Source organism: Dendrobates tinctorius, unplaced genomic scaffold (assembly GCF_039654945.1).
Source record: "Dendrobates tinctorius isolate UK_male_01 unplaced genomic scaffold, ASM3965494v1 ptg000066l, whole genome shotgun sequence".
NCBI classification, from domain to species: Eukaryota; Metazoa; Chordata; class Amphibia; order Anura; family Dendrobatidae; genus Dendrobates; species Dendrobates tinctorius.
This window is the reverse complement of record NW_027361734.1, coordinates 2,156,448-2,182,670: the sequence shown is the minus strand read 5'-3', so window position 1 is coordinate 2,182,670 and position 26,223 is coordinate 2,156,448. Positions and strand designations below refer to the sequence as shown.

At 43.5% G+C, this 26,223-nt stretch overlaps 1 protein-coding gene across 1 annotated transcript; it reads right to left on the bottom strand.

The window, feature by feature from the left end:
* SLC35B4 (solute carrier family 35 member B4) lies at window positions 1-23,023 on the bottom strand. The gene is made up of 10 exons (XM_073580980.1): window positions 22,577-23,023; window positions 18,527-18,640; window positions 18,345-18,447; window positions 12,823-12,872; window positions 11,245-11,326; window positions 10,534-10,594; window positions 9,478-9,587; window positions 7,027-7,102; window positions 4,917-4,992; window positions 1-4,348 (listed from the first exon to the last, which is right to left on the bottom strand). Exons 1-10 carry the CDS (start codon window positions 22,651-22,653, stop codon window positions 4,102-4,104), a joined length of 996 nt encoding a protein of 331 aa, XP_073437081.1. The 5' UTR covers window positions 22,654-23,023; the 3' UTR covers window positions 1-4,101.
* Window positions 23,024-26,223: the final 3,200 nt, after the last annotated feature.

The following is a 26,223-nucleotide window of genomic DNA, read 5'->3' as shown; positions in this document are numbered from 1 at the left end:
ACCAGTGAAAAAAACGATTTTTTATTTTTGCTTGTTTGAAAATTGGACAAACTAGTAGTCCCCTAGACTACATATAATGTATTCATGTGCAGTGTGTTGAAAACATGGACAGTACATGGATGACAAAGACATACATTTGACTGAGGCCTAAATAGAATAATGTAGAGGTGCATTCCCAGCTCATACATTTACGGTATGTCATATCCACAAGTGTCAATGCAAGTCCCAACAGCAGGACCTGCATATATCACAAAAATGGCCCAAATGCACGGCTGTCAGCGGAGAAATGGTTGGAACTCTCATTCATTTGTCTGGTATGGTAATTTTGACCACGTGTTCTCTAACATAAGCCTGCATCGGGGCTCCGTTCTCAAGATATGGTGGGACTTGCATCAACTTTATATTCAAACCATATTCCAAGGACATGCCATAAATGTACAAGATAGGAAAACCCCTTTAACGTAACAAAGGAGCTGTTGGAAATCTCCTTTAAAAGCAGGGCTGTGGAGTCGTAGAGTCGGAGGTTTGGCTTACCAACTCCACAGCCCTGGTATGAGGGAGTGGGCGTCATAGAAATTGAGGAGTCAGAGGTTTCGCTTACCGATTCCACAGCCCTGTTTAAAAGCACACGAGGATGTGGTATATCGTCTAACAAAAAATATTGGCCCTCAAACACATTAGATTGTTAGGGGATGTCACAAATATTCACATTAAAGAAGCACTTTCACTTAAAAAAAATCTTATAAAATGTGCGCAGACTCCCCTGGATGACAGTGCGCTCTGTGTAAACAGGAAGTGTCTTTTACAAAAAGTCTATAGAGCGACAGAGAAGGGCTCCGTAGGCTAACGTTAGAGAATTCCGGGTCATGCTGAGAGCATGGAGTGTGCCAACTACCCTGAACACCAGTGACGTCACTGAGAAACAAAGCAGAACAGTGCTGGATCCCGGCGAGAGCCACGGTAGGCGAGTATGTTACCACACTCACAGTACATTTCATATACACACACTTAATAAATAAAAAATAGACAGGAGTCCTCCTTTAATGTGTGCATCTCATCATCCATTCTAACCAATGTCCGCTGTTTTATCAATATTATTACTCTATGATCAGATACATTGTGAAAAAATAAAAATGCTAGTAGGAAATGGGAAGCTTGAAAAGACTAATGCCAAAAGAACATTTGCATTCCTAATCTGACATGTTATATATTTTACTATTCTATTTTTGACTTCCTTTTATACAATTGATACAATAGAAAAGGGCAATACACAAGGCACACATAAAGGTAACACTAACCACAGTACAAGATAAGGCAGAATCTTGCTCTTTGAGTGCTTTTTATTGCTTCCTTAGTGGATCTACTGTTGGTCTATATCTATACATAGCATCTTAAAGGAAAAGGGTCATTTGATTTATGCTGCCCAAAATATGGGTTGAAGGGTATATGTCTTTCTGAAACGCTGTGGTATTTCAGAAACAGCAGTTTGAAAAACTTGCTGGGAGCTATAGGGAGAGACCAGTTTCTCACCACCCCCCTTCAGTTGATTGACAGGTCTCTCCTTTGTGTACATAAGGAGAGACCTGTCAATCAACAAGCGGTGCCAGGAGAAATCGGCGAGAGGAAGCACCGGACTAGTCTGGTCTCTCTCCCTATTGTCTCCCGTTAGGCTCATCATACTATATATTCTCTGAATCGCCAGGTTGTTCCAGAGTAAAACATATCTTGCCGTCATCAAGCCAAATCCGATTCAACCTGCCCCTAGTTCGGGCAGCGTTAATCTAGTGCCAAGGTCCCTTTAAACTGCTACTTAACTTAAAAAGGACCACAGATCAATAGTTTGTAAGACACATTTGTTTTAATACTGATGGACCCTGAATCTGCAGCTTATAAAGGAAAGATAGGTAGTATTGTTCATAAACATATTGTAAGACATCTTCGATAGCTACGATAGACTACATGAGATCAGCTTTGTCATCCATACAATAGTACAAAAGTATGGATTGAAAAAGCTGCAATGACCTAAAATGACTTGCTGTTCTTGTAAAGCTATCTGGAGAAAAAAAAAGTGAAGATTATTGGCGTGATATATGGACACTAATCTGGACTTCTGGTCATTACTCTCTGTCAAGCCTAAAATTAAGGCTTACACACAACAGATTTTATTGTGACAATATAAAGTGTACCTGTTTTTTAGTAATTCAGTGTGCACAGACATCAAACTTTAAAGCACCACTCTAGCGGGTTGTTGCTTTTTTAGCACTGGAGTGATGCTTCTAATCTAAGGTCCCTTCTTTCCTGCAGTATTATACTTAAGTCTTTACCTTTTATCCGCGCTGCTCCGGTCAAGCGGCACCATCTCGTGACTGCAGCTTTTGACTGGCCGGAAGTCAATAGTAACGGTCACAAGCTCTCACTGCAAGTCTTTGAGAGCCAGAACGAGGTTCTCATAGACTTGCATTGAAAAGTGACACTGGAGCAATCTGGCAGGTCACAAACTGCTGGAGGACGACGAAAGCGGCAGCGATAGGTGAAGACGGCGGCTGGTAAATATGAGAGTAGGGGCAAGGACCCTAGATTAAAAAGAACCACTTCAGCGGTAAAATGTAAAAAAAAAAAAAAAAAAGCTGGAGTGGTGCTTTAAAGCAGATGAATATAAATCTGGGAGTGCGTTATGGGAACGTTGGCGCACTAAGAGTAAGGACATTCCCCTATACATTAATGTATTGTAATACAATAGAGTAATAAATTCTTTAGAATATGAAGCCAAGGTGGACATAAGGTTTAGAGTCTGTATACTTGACTTGACAATTGAAAGTAAGCTTAGCAATGCCTACCTAATCTAGTACAATTCCAAAACCCCAGAACTATACATGTATATCAGTTAGATAAAACTGAAAGGTGAGAGTTTTAAGGTTCAGGAATCAGACCACACAAAGTCACTGTCCATAAAAACGACCTGGAGATACAGAAACAGCTGAGTGAGCACCTCCGGCCAACTCTGCAAAATAATAGGGACCTGGGGTATTCCTGGGATCCTAGCTTCACAGTATGTCTAATAGGCTACATGATGTAAAGATCTCTTACTATAGATCACGTCACAGGCCTTACAGAAGTCTGCATTACCAATATGCCAATAATCATTATGCGTAAACACTCCAAAACAATGCAGATGATGGACCCCAAGACACAACTTTTTTTTTTTTTTTTAACCTGAAATGAAAAAAGTTCTGTAAGTACAGCTAGTACATATACAAGACAGGAGTAACACTTAAAAGGACTTTTCCCAAGCTTTTACAACATTTGCGATGGTCCCCATTGGTCCTGCAGTAATGACGTCCCTTACAACATTCACCAACTCTCTGACCACTGCAGCCAATCGTTTACCCTATACTGGATATCTACAAGGCCAGCTGGGAATTCAAGCTGTAAGAAATTATTTTCATTCTATATTTTAGAATATTCCAAAACTTTTTGAAAATTTCTGAAAACCCTTTAAGGTTAAAAAAAAAAAAAAAAAAACCCCCACACAAAAAAAAACACCCTCACAATGTCAGAATGTGAAACAACCAGTAACCCTTGTCCTACACCAAGCAGGGGAGGAACTGGAGTAATTTCCAGACATCTCAAAGTTATACTAATTCTTCAGCTTACATCTGCTACTGTGAAACATACAATACTAGGGTATAGTAAAGAGCTACGAACAAGAATTGTGTAAGGATGGCTAGAAACGGTCACTGTGTCCGTGTGTGATCACCAACCTCCACCCATAAAAAAAAACACTAATAAAATGGAAATTTAAAATGTAATATCTTTTGATACAATGAATCTATTTTGCGCGCTGTGTCATCTTTTCCTCACAATTCCTTTTTACTTCTGTAGCATGTAACATTTGGTTGCATTTTCTATCTATAATGTTACTGAATGAGTCATAAAATCCATCATTGAAATTGACCTACCAGTCACTTATTACCTAATATCTTATCACTCGTATTATAAAAATTGTAATGTTCATGACAAAGTTCAATGGAAGGAATATAAATAGTGCTGCACCCTGTGAAAATTTAGGGAAGCAACATTTTGCATAAAGTACAAGAACTTCTACTCCTTCTTGGCCTCCTTTTTGTCCTTGTCAGGAGCAGTCTTTATGGTGTTCCACACTTCGGTGTACAGCAATGTACCCAGAAAAACTAGAAAGGTGCCAATCCAGTGCCAGGCAGTAAAAGGGTTCTTGAAGTACAGAATGGAGAAGATGAGACTTAGGAATTTTCGCAACGTGACAACTAGGGTGACCGTTAAAGATGGACACTCTGTTGTGAGAATGAATACTCCACGGATGCAAACATATCTTGAGAAAGGCGTTAAGGCAAACTGAGTAACAGCAAGAAAGCAGACAAGACTATATAAAAGAAGCAGAACTTCCAATAAAAGAGGTCGACACCAGAGCATTACAAAGCTGGAACCTTTAAGTGTTGCTTTCATTTTTATTTCATAAATCAATAGTACACATAAAAATAAGAAACATATATTAGAGGAATTTGATTCTTTCTCCTCCTGTACTGCTCTGTCATTCCTAATTCACAGGTAAAATCTGAATATAGACACTCCCATTACTGAGCAATTTTTCCCATAAGTCAAGAGCGAATGATCAGTCCAAGAGGAGAAACAAGCAAATTTTTCTGATAAGATACATTATAAAGTTGCCTATTTTATTGTGTACTATTTATGAAATAAAAATGTAAACGATGGTTACGCTGTTTTTCACCATGCAGGTATGATGAATACGGGATGTCATACCCATTTAAGAGTATAATGTACAGAAACCTTTTGCAGGAGCAATGTCCATCTGCCTACCAGACCCTGCTGTCATCTCTGACGTGAACTGTATAACAGCTGGAAAATCAAGGGAAGGATACTGAGTGATCACATTCATGAGAAGATAAAACCACATGATCGGCATCTGGATTCCCAGTGGAGGCAGCTGAAATGATTCTGTAATGAAAGGAACATGTACAGTTCAACCTTAATTTACATTACATGCTTAGTATTCACATTTATAATATACCGTATACACATTATTCACATCAAGGTAATACAAGTTAATATCACGTGTGTAGAAAGCCAAGAATTCTGCTGCCAAACATTCAAGAAAGTCCAAATTTGCACAACATACTAAAACTTCTCACTATTTAAAGGGGTTTTCTGGGACTATTGTTTTTTTTTTTTTTTACTATGGGCCTAAGAACTGACAGGCAGGTGGTTACTAGCTACCTACCAAGCCTACGCGGCACCGGCTCAGGGCGATCACGGGCCGATCCCACCCCTAAACGTCAAAAGAGCAGCTCTTCCTCTTCCAGTTTGCTCGGTCGACAGGCCGTGGTTGCAGACGTCATGCTGATTGACAACCAGCTTCCCGCAGTTAGGTCGCAGGAATTAATTAATCGCTATGACATCAGCAGGCATGCCCCATTTACAAAGCTGCTCGGAAAAAAAGCAGCTATTCTGTTGACGTGATGTGAGCGGAAGTCGCAGAATCATCGGAAGGAACCATTTGTGACTGCTATGACCCTGCAGAGATTGGTGGCGAGCAGAACAGGCACATAGCTAGCAATTACCTTCCTGATATTTCTTAGGCTCATAGTAAAAAAATAAATTAGTCCAGATAACGTCTTTAAGTCAACATAAAAAGTTGATGATCTTTGAAAATACCTTGTTTATAAGAACACTGTATATCAAAAATACACTAAAAATTAAAAATAAAATCCCAGCAATTCTTACCTTAATTTCTTACTTGCCCTTAGCATAGAGAAATAAAGATGTGTCCTTCCTTTAACGATTATTTCTATCTCGGCCTTCCATAGCTGACCTGGGATTAGCTCCAGCCAGGCGCTGACCACTGGGGGGGGGGGACGCTATGGAAATAGCTGTGCGCATACCTACCAGTAATTATAATGGGAGTTAAAGAACCAACATAGTGCAGCCACTTTCGACTGTTTCCAGAGCCATGCTTCCAGTGGTCAGCTGGATAAAGTTATTCCAGCCTCCACCATGAAAAGCTAAGATGGATATAGCCTTTCAACTTGCCTCTAAACCTCGCTAACATTTATGGCACGGGATATTAAATCAACATGAAAATAAAGACTTTTTTTTTTTTTTTTTTTACCAGATGGTGCCAGAGACCTAAACTGGTGTCATACTAAATTATGCAACTCAAAAAAGGTTAATGATGGGCACATCTGTCCGTAAAAGAATTTCTCTGCGTGTCCTAGAGGTCAGCCATTTCCAAGTGCAACACAGCTGGCTGCAGAAGGATCCTCTCCCCACTGACCTGTCTTCAGTAGGAGACAAATACTGCCAAGCCCAATCCATCTGCTAGCAAACCATGGAACTAATCAGAAAATGAACCAAAGGGTTCTCTGACAGACTGTGTAATAAGCTGCAGGAATATGGGCTTACATACATGGTGGGCGAGTATCTCCTGTTGACAGCCCAGTGTCATACATATTAAATATGTTCCTTCCAGTTCACAAAATTTGCTCACTATCTGTTGTGTATGGAGGCAGCCTGACTGTCTCCAATAGAACTGAACATGGTAGATTTATACATGTCAGAACCTTTGTTTTCATGTGACACACGTGCTTGTCAGAGCTACATAACAGCCATTTATTCAATCCTCGGGTTGCTGCGGTTTTGCTCCCATTCCAAAAATGCAGATATTGGCCATATTCTGCATAGTGTAGGTATTTGGTGCTGTAGGGCTATGTACTATAGGGGATGAATATTATGGTTGTACAGCAGTAGGGAGTATGTCTCTACTATACAAACAGAACAAAATCACACTACGTAACCATCCGACGACCATTATATTTCTTCTCCTTATACTCCAACCTATGTATGTAATAATTACAATTACTCGGGGAATATTTCTAGTGTACTCTGCTTTGAGACATTTTCAGAACTTTCTTTTATGATAACTCGGAAGTGACAGATCAAATTCACAATGGTCCCCATTTGGTATATACTCACCGCTTTGTGTGAACATCACTGCGTGATAATAAATGTCAGGGGCAAGAAGCAGGAATCCTGGAAGTGGCAATGCATGCTGAGGGGAAAAAGGACAACCGGGAACAAGTTTAATAATTGCGCTCCAATTCTTAGGAACCAGATAATAGTCATGCCACCTGGGTTACAAATACTTAGTCCCATCACATTTACACACCATAAAGCATTTTCTTCCCTTTCACTATATTTCCCCATGTAAAATAATACCAGCCTATACTCACCTCCGATGCTTATGTCGTTCCAGCGATATTGGAGACTGGTCTCAATCAGTGGCTGCTTCGCTCACTTCCTTAAGACAAAATTGACATCCAGAAACAGTCAGAGAGCACCTACACCACTTCTTTATTAATTTTGTCCAAAGGAAGACAGAGTGAACTGGACGCTGATTGGCTGCAGACACTAGCTTGGAGGTGAGTAAAGGCTGTTCTTATTTTACATGGAGGAAGTATAGTGATTGACAGCAGAGGACAACCCTTAAAGAGAACCTGTCAGCAGGATTTTGCACTATAAAGTAAAGACATGGCTGCAATGGCGCCAATATGCTGATTAAACTGATATCTTTAGTGAAGGAATCAGATCTCTGGTTATGGTTTAACCAGCCTCTAAAGTTTTCTTCTAATGATGTATTCTGCAAATCAGGCGGAATGGGAGTAGGGTCTTCTTCTGCTTGCCTCCAGTGTGTCTATGACAGGTCACTCAGTAACTTGCCTCCTTTTTGAGGTCCCACTCCACGGTCATTGGGGTGTGCAGTGTGATCCCACAGACGGTCTTAAGGTCTTCAATATAATGGCGCCGGAAATGGTGCAAGCACAGATCGAGAGTCTGGCTTAATGGAGACGCCATTGAGTTGAGATCTTGATTTCCACATGTGCTACCATTGGTGCCATTTTATTGAAGACCTAAAGACCGTCTGTGGAATCACACTGGAATCACGGTGGCGGCACAGAGTTTCAAAAAGGAGGTAGGTAACTGAATAATCAGTGACCTGTCGGACACACAGGAGGCAAGCGGAGGAGCTGAAGAAGACCCTACCGCCCGTCCTGCCCCGATGCACAGAAGACCTCATTAGAAGAAAAAATTAGATGCTGATTAAACAATAACCAGAGATCGGATTCCTTCACCAAAGGTATCAGTTTAGTCAGCATAATATGTACTTATATTGTAACCTATAGTATTTGTATGTTCATTTTCAGCACTGTGGAAAACATTGGCACTTTATATATAAAATTATTTTGCTTGGTGTGCTAATATGGACAGACAGTGCAATAATAATGATATAACGATGCTTCATTGTTTTATTTAAAGTGAATGAAAACAATGCTTAAAATGCAAGCACTGCATCCCTCCGATGCTTCATGGGAAAAGCTGCCTTTGCTACCAGTTCAGGAGAGCACGCTGTTCAGGCCAGCAGCCCAGCCATGTTGTTGGCCTTAACTGTCAATCATCAGGAGTGTACTGCCCCCTTGTAAGCGGGAAGCCAAATAGGTGGGGAGCTGTGCGCTTCTGAATATCGAAGAAGTGGACACCCCTGTGAGCTCCAAATATAGGTAGGAGCTCCTGAGTCGCAAACGACTTTGGGTTCTAGCTCAGGGACAGATTTTCCCAAACTGCCCAGGGCTGTTGTCAAATCGGAGCTTCGCAGCCAAGTACGTAGTCAACCCTAGCTGATACAAGTGGTTATTATTGTACATTTTGGCTGTGATTCGTTTTCTGCATTATTCTGAAATTCTTAAAATTTCTGGCTTATGAAGTGTATTAAAAAGCTCAAATTTTTAAGAAACACAAATAGGAAGAATGGCCTTTTACCAATATTTATGCACAACGCAAATAGGTACACTTAAAGTGAGTTGAAGGGATTATTAAGTCATTCTTTTGACAAAAGTAGCTCAATTAAAAGGGGTGAAACACTACTGAACAACCCCTTCCTAAAGTGCTCCAAATAAAACAAGAGCAAAACATCCATCCCGAATGGGCGCAGTTCCAATAAAGTTGATCCTGTGTCTTCCAGTGCTCACATGATGTCACATGAGCACTGCAGCCATCTGTAGTTGCTAATTGCCGACAATATGTCTCCGCGCAGTCATGTGACATTGATATGTCACATGAGCGCTGTAACCCATCAGCGAGTGCTGGTAGGAGGAAATCTGTCAGACGGAACTCCATTTGACAGAAGGCTGATGGGTTGCAACACTCATAATACTAATAATCTTTATTTTTCTATAGAGATAACATATTCCGGAGCGCTTTGCACACATTTTGACACAAGGTCATGAAATTACCCGGAAACAGCACCGATATCAGAAGAACGCTGTCGATCTGGGAGGAGTGTATGTGCTTCTATCATATTTGGGACACTAACATTTAAAAGGGGTTGTACAGTAGTGGATAGCCACATTAAGATGTTCCACGTCTTACATTATAAAATAAGGCTTCTTTAGAATGTTTCCCATATTCCTTATACAGCGTTTCCTGAAATATTCCCATTCTGGCCGACAGCAAAAGAGCAAAGGTCAGAGCAGCAATTCCTATGAAAAACAACAGAAGAATATGCATTAACACATGATCCTAAAATTTAAGTAACAACATGTTTTAGCTACAACTCATGTTTAATCCCGACAGTCCTAATGATAGTCTCATTTAAGAAACTTAGTGTGTTTAATGTGACATCAATGGCAGTTTTATTGCTTCAATTTACTGTTATTTCACTTCATTGCATAACATGCCAGGAGGAAAAATTAGACTTCCCAGACACATGTAACATGTTCCTAATGTAAACCATGCAGTAAAATGGTCACACAAGTGGGAATCAATAGGTACCCAGGACACAAAAGGTATGCAATGCCCCGAGCCTATCCCTATATTTTGATCTCTTCCTTATCAACAATGAAATCAATTGTGCACTACCTATTAGGGTATCTGCAAATGTTCAGTATTAGGCAGCGCTTTGGATGGAGCACATGTACACTCTGTCCAAAGCGCCGATGGCTTTAGAACACAGGTTCCGCATGTGTTCACCGAACCGTGCTGAATCACTGCGTCCAATACACCGAGACGGGTGACATTTATCTTGCGGAGACTCACGTCTCCACAAGATAAATAGACATGCTGCGGTTTGGAAAGAGGTGCTGCATGTCTGTCTCCACAGGTAAATCGCGGGCGCCGGAGCACGTATAGTGGACATGGGATTTCATGAAATCCCGTCCACTATGCTGTAACATCTGGATGCTGCATATGTTCGCTGCGTCCAACCCGCAGCGTTTACTGACCGTGAGAACATACCCTAAATAATGGAATTGGTGGAGATACTTTAGTACTGGTGCAGGATCCCCTATGGAAAAATATGATGTTATCTAGCAGAATGTATGTTGTGGGCCTTCACCAATCAGACAATTATAGCCCATCTATGGGATATGCGATAAATGTCTACAATGGTAAAACCTCCTAAAACATCTGACTACAAAAAGCACACACCTAAAAGCCACCATAGAAAACTTGTTGAACCATCTTCTTCAACGGACGTTGAATGGGAAGCCTTAAATAGAGAAAGAGAGTGAATTATTTGCAAATTATATGGCTTCCTAGTTACGCATACCTAGAAATAGTACATCTCATTATGGTTTTACTACGGAACTCCCACTGATAGAGAGAGGGGTCATGTTTGGAACCATGTTCCAGCAGATAAGTGACCGAGCTTTTCAGATCATTGGTGTCCTTGCAATCCAATTTTATACAGGAGGTGTATTTAGTGTCAAGTATGGAATCAGATTTTTTTTTTGTTTCGGTCCTAGCTCCAAAGGTTTGATTGGGAAAAGATAAATGAAAGGCTTCTGCACAAAGCTGTATAACAGAAGTGTAAATCCTAAGAGGACAGAAGACCTGGCATGTTGAGAACTTTCTTTGATAATTAATAGATCTGCTGTGGCAAAGTCTGAACCCCTCTATACACAACAGATGGTCCACCATAACGTTTATGGCTACACTTGGTCCATGTGAAAAAAGCCTAAAAGGTGACAATCCAAGAGGACAATTACATACAGATCTTCTGTGACAAATTATTAGATAAATGTTTGGCATATCCATACAATATGCCATAGAGACCAGCTGTTTATTGTTAGAACTTTTTTTTTTTTTTTTTTAAACAGTCCACAATAGGTTCGATAGATAAATAAATATGAAGTTTACCACTTGATTTGCAGACATCAGAGTGCAAATGAAGATTCCCAGAGAGACCAAAACAATGGACAAGTACTTGGAAGCACTATACCTGAAAAGTTAAATTGTAAAACAATCATGTAAAACACTATGTCAGAAAAGAAAACCGATCGTACATGGAGAAAATGGACACCTTCCCTGGCTGTTGCAATCTAAAGAGAAAAATGTGCACCCCTTCTCAAATTATAGCCCCCTGGAAAAGAATATGTTGAGAAAAGCAGTAAAGCTCCTGTTGTATACAATGTACCCCACTCATCAGACAGTGCCAAAGCAAGGTTTGGGTTTTATTTGTATGTAGCTGAGGTATCCTGCAGAAATGTGTATCACACAGTGTATATTTTTTTGTATGCCTACATAGTGTTTCTCTAACTTACAAGTCAGATTTTAATGGCAGAAAAAGATGCTTGAATTCTAATACTTGTAAAAATGCTTTGTCCTAACAAGAAGTTAAACGTCTTCAAGGAAATTCCAAATATATAAAGGGAACATGTGAGCCGATTCATGCAGCCAGAGCCACAGACAGCATCAGAGTCCGGTTCCATCATTTCAGATATGCATGTTTTACCTTGAAGCGCTGCGTCCATACAACTGAGATGACTAGTCACAGAGGCATGCCCTGGCAGGACAGGTCTCTCCCTATACACACAGGCAACAAGAGCCCGGCCAATCCAAGAAAGTGGGGAAGCCGTCAGGGACACCTCTGTGACTAGTCACCTTGTTCCTGGATTTTCAGAGTACAATAAGTCTGAAGTGAAACACACAGTCTCTGATCCATGTTGTCCATGTTTCGGGCACAAAGAATTTGATAACTTGGGAACTTGTCACCAGGGTTTATTCACTACTTATCAGCCCTTTCTCAGATCATTTCAGCAACATGTGTATAAGCCCCTAGTTCCACCGCAAATCAAAGAAAATACCTTATATAATCCTGCCGTGCCTGCGCTAATCACCACAGTCTGGTCCAGTGATGGTCTGTACTCAGCGCCTCTCCTCTCGCCGATCTCTTCCGGTCACCTCCCACAGTAGTGCAAGTCTCAGGCCTGTGCAGTCGAAGCAGAGATTTGGCAAACATGATACGCTCTACTCTGGGGAAACTGAAGGCCCAGAAGTGAAGCTGACGCATTACAGAGCCATGTTTGGCCCTAAGCAGAGCAGAACATGCCTGCACAGGCCTGAGATTTGCAGCACACGGTGAATGATGTAGAAGTCTTCCACATCCATCAAAGCAGGAAAGCCAGTTATTGCGGAGAGAGGACGCACTGAGCACAGACACTACTGTCGACAAGACCATTTTGATTACCAAATGGCACCAGAGACTTATAGAAGGTATTTTCTTGGATTTGCAGGGAGCTGGGGGCTTGTACAAGTGCGGGACTGGTGTGTAAGAGGGTAGGTGGTGATTTAATTATATGGAAAAAACCTAGTGAAAGGTTCCCTTTAGTGACTAATTTTAATAAAATTGTAATTTTTTTGGCACAAGTCTACTATGCAAATGAGCAGACTTCAGTTGAAATTTCTTCTAGGAAGATAGATATAACAAAATCTTACCTCTTACGAAGAATTATTATACCTAAGATCATATTTGCAATCAATGACCCCTAGAAAAGAAATAGGAACATTATGAAGAAGTCAGGACTCACGATACATATGCAAGTGTTATAAATTCCATACAACTTTATTATCTGGTATTATAGGGAATCTGTCGCCCTCAGGGACGTATGTAAAATATTAATATGGGTATACAGGTAATAGAAATGCTACACTAGTCCTACCTGTATGCCTCATATTAATGGTCTTGTTGTTGCGAAATCTCATTCTTTCCTTATGCTAATGATTTCTCCCTGGCTCCAGGGCTTTGCCCCCTGTCTTCATTATCATACCACCCCCCTCCAATCAGTGTCACAGCGTCCTGTGATGCGTAATGGTGGCCATGGAATCCTGCGCCTGCAATAGCGGGATTATTCAGTACCTATTCTGCCTGTCTATGGGCAATGGCTTCAGCGTTCTTCTGCCCAGGCGAGTCACTGCTACTTCCGTTGCAGGCTTGCAGCAACCTATGGCATGTGTGGAGATAAGGTGCTCTCCCCCCCATGCATACATGAGTGACAGGGGCATCGGAAACTGCATGGCTCCTTATTATGAAGGGAGGAAGGAAGTGGGGAGAGCAGCTTATTGCCGAGCATGCCGGCACAGAAGAAAACTGAAGCCCAAGCCCATAGAAGGGCGGAATAGGTATGGTATAATCGTGCTATCAGCAGAGCAGTCACGGGATTCCAAGCCCACCATTACATGTCACAGGGCACTGCAACGCTGATGGGTGGTACGTGAATGAAGATGGGAAGCAGAAATTCCTTCCAAGCACCTCTCGCTCCAGAGCTTGGAAGAAATCATTAGCATACAGAAATAAAATACAATCTCTGAACAACAAAACCACAAATATGAGGCGCACAAGTAGGACTACTGTAACATTTCTATCACCTGTATGCCCATATTAATAGGTTATATACATCCCAGGGAGTGACAGATTCCCTCTAAAGGGAATCTGTCATCTGATTCATGTTGCCTAAACCACGGGCAGCATGAATCAGAGCCTGGCAGCACAATAGCATCCAGTTATATTTTTTCCTCAAACTTACGTTGTTTCAGAATAAGTATGCTTTCAGAGGTCGGGCAACCATAGTGGTAAACTGGACTAGTTTGGTGCTACTCCAGACTGACTTTTCCCCACTTCAGGTGATTATAGCAGTCACCTGCATGTGATTAGCAGTCACCTGCAGTGGCACTGGGAAGAGCCAGTGACCCTGGACTAATCTAGTCTCTGGTTATGGTCCCTGGACGGATCCTCTAAATACATTTTCTCTAAAATGCTGGAGTGTGACAGGGAATCGCTGCAATTGCGCTGCCGAGCTCTGACTCATGCTGCCTGTGGTTTGAGCAGCATGAATCAGATGACAGATTTGCAATATACTAAGTTTATACAGTCATATGTTAAAGTTTGGGCACCCCTATTAATGTTAACCTTTTTTCTTTATGACAATTCTGGTTTTTGCAACAGCTATTTCAGTTTCATATATCTAATAACTGATGGACTCTGTTATATTTCTGGATTCAAATGAGGTTTATTGTACTAACAGAAAATGTGCAATGTGCATTTTAACAAAATTTGAGCGGTGCAAAAGTATGGGCACCTCAACATAAAAGTGACATTAATATTTCGTAGATCCTCCTTTTGCAAAAATAACAGCCTCTAGTCGCTTCCTGTAGCTATTAATGAGTTCCTGGATGAAGGTATTTGTGACCATTCCTGTTTACAAAACAATTCCAGTTCAGTTAAGTTTGATGGTCGCCGAGCATGGACAGCCCGCTTCAAATCATCCCACAGATGTTCAATGATGATCAGGTCTGGGGACTGGGATGGCCATTCCAGAACATTGTAATTGTTCCTCTGCATGAATGCCTGAGTAGATTTGGAGCGGTGTTTTGGATCATTGTCTTGTTGAAATATCCATCCCCTGCGTAACTTCAACTTCGTCACTGATTCTTGCACATTATTGTCAAGAATCTGCTGATACTGAGTTGAATCCATGCGACCCTCAACTTTAACAAGATTCCCGGTGCCGGCATTGGCCACACAGCCCCAAAGCATGATGGAACCTCCACCAAATTTTACAGTGGGTAGCAAGTGTTTTTCTTGGAATGCTGTGTTTTTTAGCCTCCATGCATAACGCCTTTTCGTATGACCAAACAACTCAATCTTTGTATCATCAGTCCACAGGACCTTCTTTCAAAATGTAACTGGCTTGTCCAAATGTGCTTTTGCATACCTCAGGCGACTCTGTTTGTGGCGTGCTTGCAGAAACGACTTCTTTCGCATCACTCTCCCATACAGCTTCTCCTTGTGCAAAGTGCGCTGTATTGTTGACCGATGCTCAGTGACACCATCTGCAGCAAGATGATGCTGCAGGTCTTTGGAAGTGGTCTGTGGATTGTCCTTGACTGTTCTCACCATTCTTCTTCTCTGCCTTTCTGATATTTTTCTTGGCCTGCCACTTCTGGGCTTAACAAGAACTGTACCTGTGTTCTTCCATTTCCTTACTATGTTCCTCACAGTGGAAACTGACAGGTTAAATCTCTGAGACAACTTTTTGTATCCTTCCCCTGAAAAGCTATGTTGAATAATCTTTGTTTTCAGATCATTTGAGAGTTGTTTTGAGGAGCCCATGATGCCACTCTTCATAGGAGAATCAAATAGGAGAACTACTTGCAAGTGGCCACCTTAAATACCTTTTCTCATGATTTGATACACCTGGCTATGAAGTTCAAAGCTCAATGAGGTTACAAAACCAATTTAGTGCTTCAGGAAGTCAGTAAAAAGTAGTTAGGAGTGTTCAAATCAAGAAAATGATAAGGGTGCCCATACTTTTGCACCGGTCAAATTTTGTTTAAATGCAGATTGCACATTTTCTGTTAGTACAATAAACCTCATTTGAATCCAGAAATATAACTGAATCCATCAGTTATTAGATATATAAAACTGAAATAGCTGTTGCAAAAACCAAAATTGTTATAAAGAAAAAAGGTTAACATTAATAGGGGTGCCCAAACTTTAACATATGACTGTAGATTTGGCTCCTCAGCAGAGTTCTTGTGGACAGTTCTGATCAGCTGCGTAAAACCAAAGAAAATTTCTAGACATGTACAAGCTATGTATGTATACTCAATGGAAAACTCCATAGAGCTGATAGTACACACAGGTAATATGGCAACATTGTGTCAAAAAATCTGGTGCTGTCAAAGCACAAAGCCAGGTCTATTAGTTATAGCAGCGATGTCACAAAATCTGTAACACTAAAATAGTAAGAACAAATGGAAGGTGAAAACCTCATTAATGTAAAAGGGAATACATTTGCAGGAATTTGGTAGGATGTTGGAGGTAATAAAATCTGCAATAGTCTCTATTCTGCCGCTGATTCTTTCCAGATTGCGCTCCTTTTTACATAAAATGTAAGATATGAAGCAATATCTGCATGTAATTCATAGTGATTTTGCAAACCATTTAAAGGAACCTTGACAGGCATTTGTAAATTTTAGAATCTTTAATATTTGTATCAAATAAAATTATCTTTTAAGTAATTATTTCATAATTATTGTCCTGGCACATTTTTTGTGTTCGGTATTGTTATAGTTGCTAGTGCCCTGTAGGACACAATGCTCCCACCTGGCTCTGTATGGCAGATCACTGTGTATGGCCCAGCGACTGAATCCGGCCTGGCACGCCTCTTTGACTGAAAGCTGGAAGCCGACGGGAAGAATAAAGTTACCGTAATTTCATCCCGGTAACCATGTTTTCAGTACAGCTGTAGAAAACTATTAACCCTATATCTGCAGGTCAATAGCGTTTAGGGACATGACAGTGACTTTCTTGGCACAGAATGACTGATCAAACCTAAAACAGGAGCTCAGTGCACCATGGCGGGGCCAACCCTTTGAGTGCACCTTCCCCTCTATCTTCAGACCCCCATCCTCTCTGATTGACAGCTATGGCTTCATAGAGCCAGAGAAGGGCAGAGATAGAAAGAAAACATGCAAGTGGGAAGGTGTGCTTACACAATGGTGAACCAAGTGCTTGCTCTTGGTTTGAGCAGTCATTCTGTGCCAACAGAGTCTCTTTAAGGGTATGTGCACACGTTGCGGATTGCTGTGTGGAATTTTCCACGCAGAATCTGTACCTTTAGGCAGAATCTGAAGGTCAAAATATGCACGTTTCTTGCGGATTTCGCCTGCGTTTTTACACCTGCGGATTCCAATAATGGAATGGGTGTAAAAACGCTGCGGAATCCGCACAAAGAACTGACATGCTGCGGAAAAAAATCCACTGCGTTTTTCCACAGCATGTGCACAGCGTTTTATTTTCCCCATAGAATAACATTGTACTGTAAGTCACTTGCGGATCTGCAGGGGCAAATCCACTGAGGATCCGCAGCAAATCCGCGACGTGTGCACATACCCTTAAAGGAAACCTGTCATGTCCCTAAACACTAATGATGCTGAGTGGTACAATTGCCAGGGCAGTCAGTATAGTGCAGAGCTTCTATGTATTATAGTAGTACCCTTGCATGATACTCCCCAGGCAGTGTACAGTGTTAAGGCCTGTTAGTCTAAAGCTTAGGCTAAAGCTGGCCAAATCCTCCGATTTCAGCCAACAGCCCAATGTCTATGGGAACCTCCCAACTCTCCCCCCTTGGAGGGGCATAGATGAGAGTCTGGACAACTGTCACATGATGTGCGCATCTTATTTATGCAGCATCAATAGTAAAAGATAGAATGTTAAAAATAATAATAAAAAAAAGGAATAAACCCTCTGTCGGCCCCCGCAGTCCTCAGCGACGCTGCCGGCAAGTTCCGTTCCCAGGGATGCATTGCGAGAATGACCTCTCTCGCGACCGCTACGTCATCTCAGGTGATTCGCACAATACATCCCTGGGACCGGAAGTTGCTGGCAGCATGGCTGAGAGGCGGGAGCACTCTGGGGGCCATCAGAGGGTAAGTATATCCCTATGTTTTATTTTAATTCTATTTTTTACAGGAATTCGGTACCAGGGCATGGAGAAGAGTCTCCTCTCCTACAGACCGTGGGTACCATCCGCACATGAAGCGCTCACTTTACGCATGGTGGGCATAGCCACATGAGTAAAGTGAGCATTTCAATGCAACCCTATGGCGGCGGAATCGCCGCTATTTCGCAAAATTAATGAACACACTGCAGATTTTACCGTGATGCAATTCCGCAGCGGAAAAATCCGCAGCATGGGCACAGCAATTGTGGAATCCCATAGGATTGCATGGGGGTGTGTTTTATTAGCGGCGGAAACGCTTAAAAAACGCAACGTGGGCACACAGCCTAACAGTATAGCCAACTAATCATTACTGTTGGGACATAAAGGGCCGAGTGGAGGTGGAGCACGAGAAAGGCAGACTGCCATGATAGCAGTTTAATAAAAACATCTTTTACACAGCTGTATACCCCTCCCCAGAGACAACAGTATCATACTGCCCCCACTTCTACTCACCGATCTAAAAATCATGTGAAGTGGCATTGAGATATTGAGATTCAGCGCATAGTTATTCACCACGCTAACCGTAAAAAACATGGTCACCATGATCGCGTAATACCTGAAAAATAAGAATAATATAGTGAATACACGCCTGACAAAAGGGGTTACATCGCTCAATATACACAAGTGCAATATACCTAATTGGAACGGCCGGACGCTTCCTTCCAAAATTTGCCTGGAAGATGAATCCTTCTACTGCGATAAGTAAGAACTGTGCAAACGTCACAATGTTTCCACATCCTGGAAACTTCCTGGAAATAAGCAGAGATCGTTACACTCAATGTAATAATATAGAAACTAGCAAACACAAGGCCTGATGGGGGAAAATAATCTCAGAAAGTCAAGCCCTGGTCACACAGACGGTCCAATGGTATTGATTTTACTTTTAAAAATATTGCGTTAATGGCATATTCACACTGAAGACCCCCCCCAGCCCACCCCAAGATGGCTTATTCACACTGATGACCCCCCCCCAGCCCACTCCAAGATAAGCCGAACAAAGCCAGGGCAATGTACTAGAACACACTATTGTAGGTTTTCACTATGGATTTTACCATCCTGTTGCTTGTCAAGATTTTTTTTAAAACAATGTACAACAGGATGGTGCAACAGAAGCCAATACAGTGGCATCCTGCAGCTATAGTGACCATAGACTACTGAAACGAACCATGAGTGTGCGCATCGCACCATCAGAAATACACAGGAATTGTGACAGCGTGAGCATCGCACCATCAGGAATACACAGGAATCGTGACAGTGTGCGTATCGCACCATCAGGAATGCACAGGAATCGTGACAGCGTGGGCATCGCACCATCAGGAATACACAGGAATTGTGACAGTGTGCGTATCGCACCATCAGGAATACACAGGAATCGTGACAGTGTGCGTATCGCACCATCAGGATTGCACAGGAATCGTGACAGCGTGGGCATCGCAGCATCAGGAATACACAGGAATTGTGACAGTGTGCGCATCGCACCATCAGGAATACACAGGAATCGTGACAGTATGCGCATCACACAACCAGGAATGCACAGGAATCGTGACAGTGTGGGCATCACACCATCAGGAATGCACAGGAATCGTGACAGTGTGCGTATCGCACCATCAGGAATGCACAGGAATCGTGACAGTGTGCGTATCGCACCATCAGGAATGCACAGGAATCGTGACAGTGTGCGTATCGCACCATCAGGAATACACAGGAATCGTGACAGTGTGCGTATCGCACCATCAGGAATGCACAGGAATCGTGACAGCGTGCGCATCGCACCATCAAGAATGCACAGGAATCGTGACAGCGTGCATATCACACCATCAGGAATACACAGGAATCGTGACAGCGTGCGCATCGCACCATCAAGAATGCACAGGAATCGTGACAGTGTGTGTATCGCACCATCAGGAATACACAGGAGTCGTGACAGAGTGCGCATCGCACCATCAGGAATACACAGGAATCGTGACAGAGTGCGTATCGCACCATCAGGAATACACAGGAATCGTGACAGCGTACGCATCACACCATCAAGAATGCACAGGAATCGTGACAGTGTGCGTATCGCACCATCAGGAATACACAGGAATCGTGACAGTGTGCGCATCGCACCATCAGGAATACACAGGAATCGTGACAGCGTGCGCATCGCACCATCAGGGATGCACAGGAATTGTGACAGCGTGCGCATCGCACCATCAGGAATGCACAGGAATCGTGACAGTGTGCGTATCGCACCATCAGGAATCGTGACAGTGTGCATATCGCACCATCAGGAATACACAGGAATCGTGACAGTGTGCGTATCGCACCATCAGGAATACACAGGAATCGTGACAGCGTGCGCATCGCACCATCAGGAATACACAGGAATCGTGACAGAGTGCGTATCGCACCATCAGGAATACACAGGAATCGTGACAGCGTACGCATCACACCATCAAGAATGCACAGGAATCGTGACAGTGTGCGTATCGCACCATCAGGAATACACAGGAATCGTGACAGCGTGCGCATCGCACCATCAGGAATACACAGGAGTCGTGACAGAGTGCGCATCGCACCATCAGGAATACACAGGAGTCGTGACAGAGTGCGCATCGCACCATCAGGAATACACAGGAATCGTGACAGAGTGCGTATCGCACCATCAGGAATACACAGGAATCGTGACAGCGTGCGCATCGCACCATCAGGAATACACAGGAGTCGTGACAGAGTGCGCATCGCACCATCAGGAATACACAGGAATCGTGACAGAGTGCGTACCGCACCATCAGGAATACACAGGAATCGTGACAGCGTGCGTATCACACCATCAGGAATACACAGGAATCGTGACAGCGTGCGTATCACACCATCAGGAATACACAGGAATCGTGACAGCGTGCGCATCGCACCATCAGGAATACACAGGAATCGTGACAGCGTGCGCATCGCACCATCAGGAATACACAGGAATCGTGACAGCGTGCGCATCGCACCATCAGGAATACACAGGAATCGTGACAGCGTACGCATCGCACCATCAGGAATACACAGGAATCGTGACAGCGTGCGCATCGCACCATCAGGAATACACAGGAATCGTGACAGCGTGCGCATCGCACCATCAGGAATACACAGGAATCGTGACAGCGTGCGTATCACACCATCAGGAATACACAGGAATCGTGACAGCGTACGCATCGCACCATCAGGAATACACAGGAATCGTGACAGCGTGCGTATCACACCATCAGGAATACACAGGAATCGTGACAGCGTGCGCATCGCACCATCAGGAATACACAGGAATCGTGACAGCGTGCGTATCACACCATCAGGAATACACAGGAATCGTGACAGCGTACGCATCGCACCTTCAGGAATACACAGGAATCGTGACAGCGTGCGTATCACACCATCAGGAATACACAGGAATCGTGACAGCGTGCGCATCGCACCATCAGGAATACACAGGAATCGTGACAGCGTGCGTATCGCACCATCAGGAATACACAGGAATCGTGACAGCGTGCGCATCGCACCATCAGGAATACACAGGAATCGTGACAGCGTGCGCATCGCACCATCAGGAATACACAGGAATCGTGACAGCGTGCGCATCGCACCTTCAGGAATACACAGGAATCGTGACAGCGTGCGTATCACACCATCAGGAATACACAGGAGTCGTGACAGCGTGCGCATCGCACCATCAGGAATACACAGGAATCGTGACAGCGTGCGCATCACACCATCAGGAATACACAGGAATCGTGACAGCGTGCGCATCGCACCATCAGGAATACACAGGAATCGTGACAGCGTGCGCATCGCACCATCAGGAATACACAGGAATCGTGACAGCGTGCGTATCACACCATCAGGAATACACAGGAATCGTGACAGCGTGCGTATCACACCATCAGGAATACACAGGAGTCGTGACAGCGTGCGCATCGCACCATCAGGAATACACAGGAATCGTGACAGCGTGCGCATCACACCATCAGGAATACACAGGAATCGTGACAGCGTGCGCATCGCACCATCAGGAATACACAGGAATCGTGACAGAGTGCGCATCGCACCATCAGGAATACACAGGAATCGTGACAGAGTGCGTATCACACCATCAGGAATACACAGGAGTCGTGACAGCGTGCGCATCGCACCATCAGGAATACACAGGAATCGTGACAGCGTGCGCATCACACCATCAGGAATACACAGGAATCGTGACAGCGTGCGCATCGCACCATCAGGAATACACAGGAATCGTGACAGCGTGCGTATCACACCATCAGGAATACACAGGAATCGTGACAGCGTATGCATCGCACCATCAGGAATACACAGGAATCGTGACAGCGTGCGTATCACACCATCAGGTATACGGTCATGATTTGCTCGTCTGCAGTCAGGGTGACCACAGACTTTTCAGCTTGGCAAGCTCAACTACTGGGATAACTGGACCTGTCATGTTTAGCATTATGGAAATCATCAGACAGACATAGATGCACAGTCATCAGGCCAGCAGCAGCGTGACATTACACTGTGCACTGACGTTAGGTTTATGTCACGATTGTTGCGATATGCCGGAAGCAGTAACCCCAGCACTATGTGCAGCCGGTCCTGTCGTACACCGCGTGTCTGCGGATACCGCGCCGACAATGAATGAGCGGCTGAATACTGCGCCTCACCTGGCCATAAGTTCTAAGAACACCACATTACTGCAGCAGCCAGAGAACACCAGGCCCACGGCAAGAGCAGGATGCATGGTGACCGGAACAACCCCCGCCACCGGCTCCGCCAGTCAGCACAGGACACCGCAGCTCTCTCCTGCTCCGACGTCCTGCTGAAATTGTAACAACCGGCCAAAATCAAAGCGACACGTCTGCCAAGAGCGCGCTGCCTTGTGGGAGCTGTAGTTCTTCAGCTACGAAGACGCCATTCTTTCTAGGACAAAGAAAAATACAACTCCCGAGGTGCACTGCGCATGCGTCTCACGGTGTGCTAGGATAGCTGCCGGCCGGATAGGTCGTTTGGCTGTAGCTTAGGGAGACGACGAAAGCGAAATGCAAAACCTCCGGGGTGTGGAGATGTTAGCAGCTATTTCCAGGCACAGCTAGCTCTCGTGTGTGGAAGCTCAGAGTCAGACTGTATGGAGGGTCAGATGTGCAGAGCTCAGTAGTGCACAGTACCTGCAGGGTATGATATAGCTGTGAGGTGATGTGTGTTATACAGAGGTGGAGATAGCAGCATGGCCTCCACAAACCCTCCGATTTATTACACTGTTTAGGCATACAGTAGGACAAAGCAAGAAGAGACCCCCTGTGCAAGAACAGTCCATGGGTCCTTTACAGTCCAATAGCTCATCATGATGCACAATTCAAACCACACATCCAAGCTCTCTCCACCTCCTGTCGCCTCCAGCTCAAAAATATTTCCAGAATCCGTCCCTTCCTCAACCTACAAACTAAACTACTTGTGCATGCCCTCATCATCTCACGCCTCGACTACTGTAACATCCTTTCCTGGGGCCTACCTGCTAACACCCTTGCACCTCTCCAGTCCATCCTCAACTCTGCCGCCCGACTAATTCATCTCTCTTCTCGCTACTGCTCTGCTTCTCCCCTCTGCAAATCTCTTCACTGGCTCCCATTCCCTCAGTGTATCCAATTCAATTTACTAATACTGACCTACAAAGCCATACATAACCTGTCTCACCCATACATCTCTGAACTAACCTCCCGATACCTTCCCTCACGTAATCTCCGGTCCTCCCAAGACCTCCTTCTCTCCACCACACTTATTCGCTCCTCACCCAACCGCCTCCAAGACTTCTCCCGAATAGCCCCCATCCTCTGGAATTCCCTGCCCCAACACGTCCGGCTATCATCCACACTCGGATCCTTCAGATGGAACCTGAAAACCCACCACTTCAGGAAAGCCTACAGCCTGCAATAATCCCACTGCCTCCTCACCACTACTGGAGCTACTGCCTCACCATCACTGGAGCTGCTGTAACCCCCCCAACCTACTGTCTCCTTCCCCATCATCCTGTAGCATGTAAACCCACAAGGGCAGGGTCCTCTCCCATTTGTATCAGTCTGTGATTGTTAGTTTGTTTACTATAAGTGATATCTGTAATTCGTATGTAACCCCTTCTCATGTACAGCACCATGGAACCAATGGTGCTTAATAAATAATAAAATAATAATAATTACCCCTCCACAAGAATCTGCAGTTTATTATGGCCTGGGGCTGCCGTACATGTAGTGTGAAAGTGTTGTGCTCAGACAGTCACACACCAGCAAAAAAAAAAAATGGTAGCCCTCATCAGATGCAGCAAAAATAAACAAATAAGTGTTAAAACAAATTTAGTTTTAGAAATGCTTGTTTATATAATTAATACTTATTAATAAAAAATTGTGACACATTCCCTTTAAATAAAAACAGGATGCCTACTCGCACCTGATTATCTTCCCTTCAATTTATGTGCGGATCCTAAAGGTTTACATACTTCTGCCACTCACAGACATGACACTGGATCATCTTCCTCATTTAAAAAAATTACAAAATTTAATATTTTTTTACTCGTTTGATTTTTATCTACTTACTGTAGGTCTAGTGTGAAAATCTGATGTGGTTTAAAGTCTAAGTCACTAAGAAATACTGAAAATCTGCATACATTATACAGTATAAATATATATATAGATATATAAATATATATATATTGTGAGGCAGTGATCGGTCTCACATGTAGAGGTCGCTGTGTGTTTCCCCCAAGATGCAGACGGAGCCCTATTAGACCCGCTGGAGTGCCTTGTTGTCACAGCAGAATACCTGTGAGCCACAGGGAAACATAAAAGTAAGCTTGAACCTGGTCAAGCTATCTAGCCTGGGATTGTTCAGGAAAAGCTGGTATAGGCTCTTATTTTTAAAACGGACTGCAGGAAGGAAGTGAGACCTGGCCGTTTCTTCCAGGCGGGGTCTTACAGGTGACCTAAGGCCACAGATTCTAGTTTAAAATCCCTGCAGTAAAGGGTTTGGGTGTGTCAGAAAGGCACTTGGGACCGGAGTGCACGGCTGCATGTATTTCTTTGCAGCTGCACATTCCGGTCTGAGTGCCGGCGGCAGTGCCAGGTATTGATGCGAGAGACTTGCGAGAGTTTCTCGCATCACACTCGCAAGTGTGACCATAACCTAACATAGAGCCCTGCAGAGCGAACTCCTGGCACTCGCAGTGTACACAGTGGTGCAGTCGCCCACGGCAACAGGTCAGAGGTGGACCGGCATGTTTAAGGACTAATCTGGAGGATATGGTTCACGGCTGTGATCTAGAGGATATCGTTTGCTATGTAGAGCTGCGAGTTGGACATTAATGCTGTGTTTTTCTGAGCTGGACGTTTAAATGCTATGAAGTGAACGCATTAAAGAGACTTTTGTTTGGAACTTGGCTGGGTCACTGCCTCATCACTGCATAAGTGTGCTACCGCTGCACTAAAAGATATATCTATGTACATACAAACAACTGGCAGCCATAGATTGATGTTTTTATGAAATAACACCTATTTAAAAAAAAATGCCTTGAAGTGTCCCTAATTGCCCTTTAAACAACTCAACTTTCTAGCAAAAGTCAGGTCCAAACTTCTGGGCTGTGAGTTCCTGGCATGCAGACCAGGATCCCTCTCCATCTGTGGCTCTGCAGTAAATTCTTTCTTGTTTTTACACTTATTTCTCAGTATGTGAGAAAAATATTTATTGAGAGTCTTCAGTGGTTGATACCTTTAAATGGCTAACTGAAAAGATGGTAACAAACTGCAAGCTTTCGAGACTACTCAGGTCTCTTCATGAGGCATTGACTAATACAACATCTGAAGAGTCACATATTTATACACAAAACAGCACAGAAATAATACAATAGATAACAATTCTGCTTCACGTCAATTGTCTTATTATGGGAGAGGGATAAACAATAAATATTGGAACAGTTCATAGATAAGGAGTGTGAAAGTTTTATTGTCATCTGAATGGGGTCTTGTAGTGTATTGTGATGCCCCCAGAAGGTCTGAAGAGCAAATTCCTTAATTGATGTCAAAACACATACATCCATGCGACACATTCATTCCTGCACTGAGTGTGTCAAAGGTTGTCATAAATTTATACTCCCAGACCCTCCTGTCCCACTGAGATTTGAAGTTACCTTTTGAAACAAGTGAAAGGTACATCATAGGTCGTGTCCCGGCATTTGATGCAGGCTCCAACGCTGAGCCTGCATCTTAACAGCCACGGGTGAAATCGCAATCCAGCTGCTGCTAACATGTTAAATAAATACGGGTCTCTC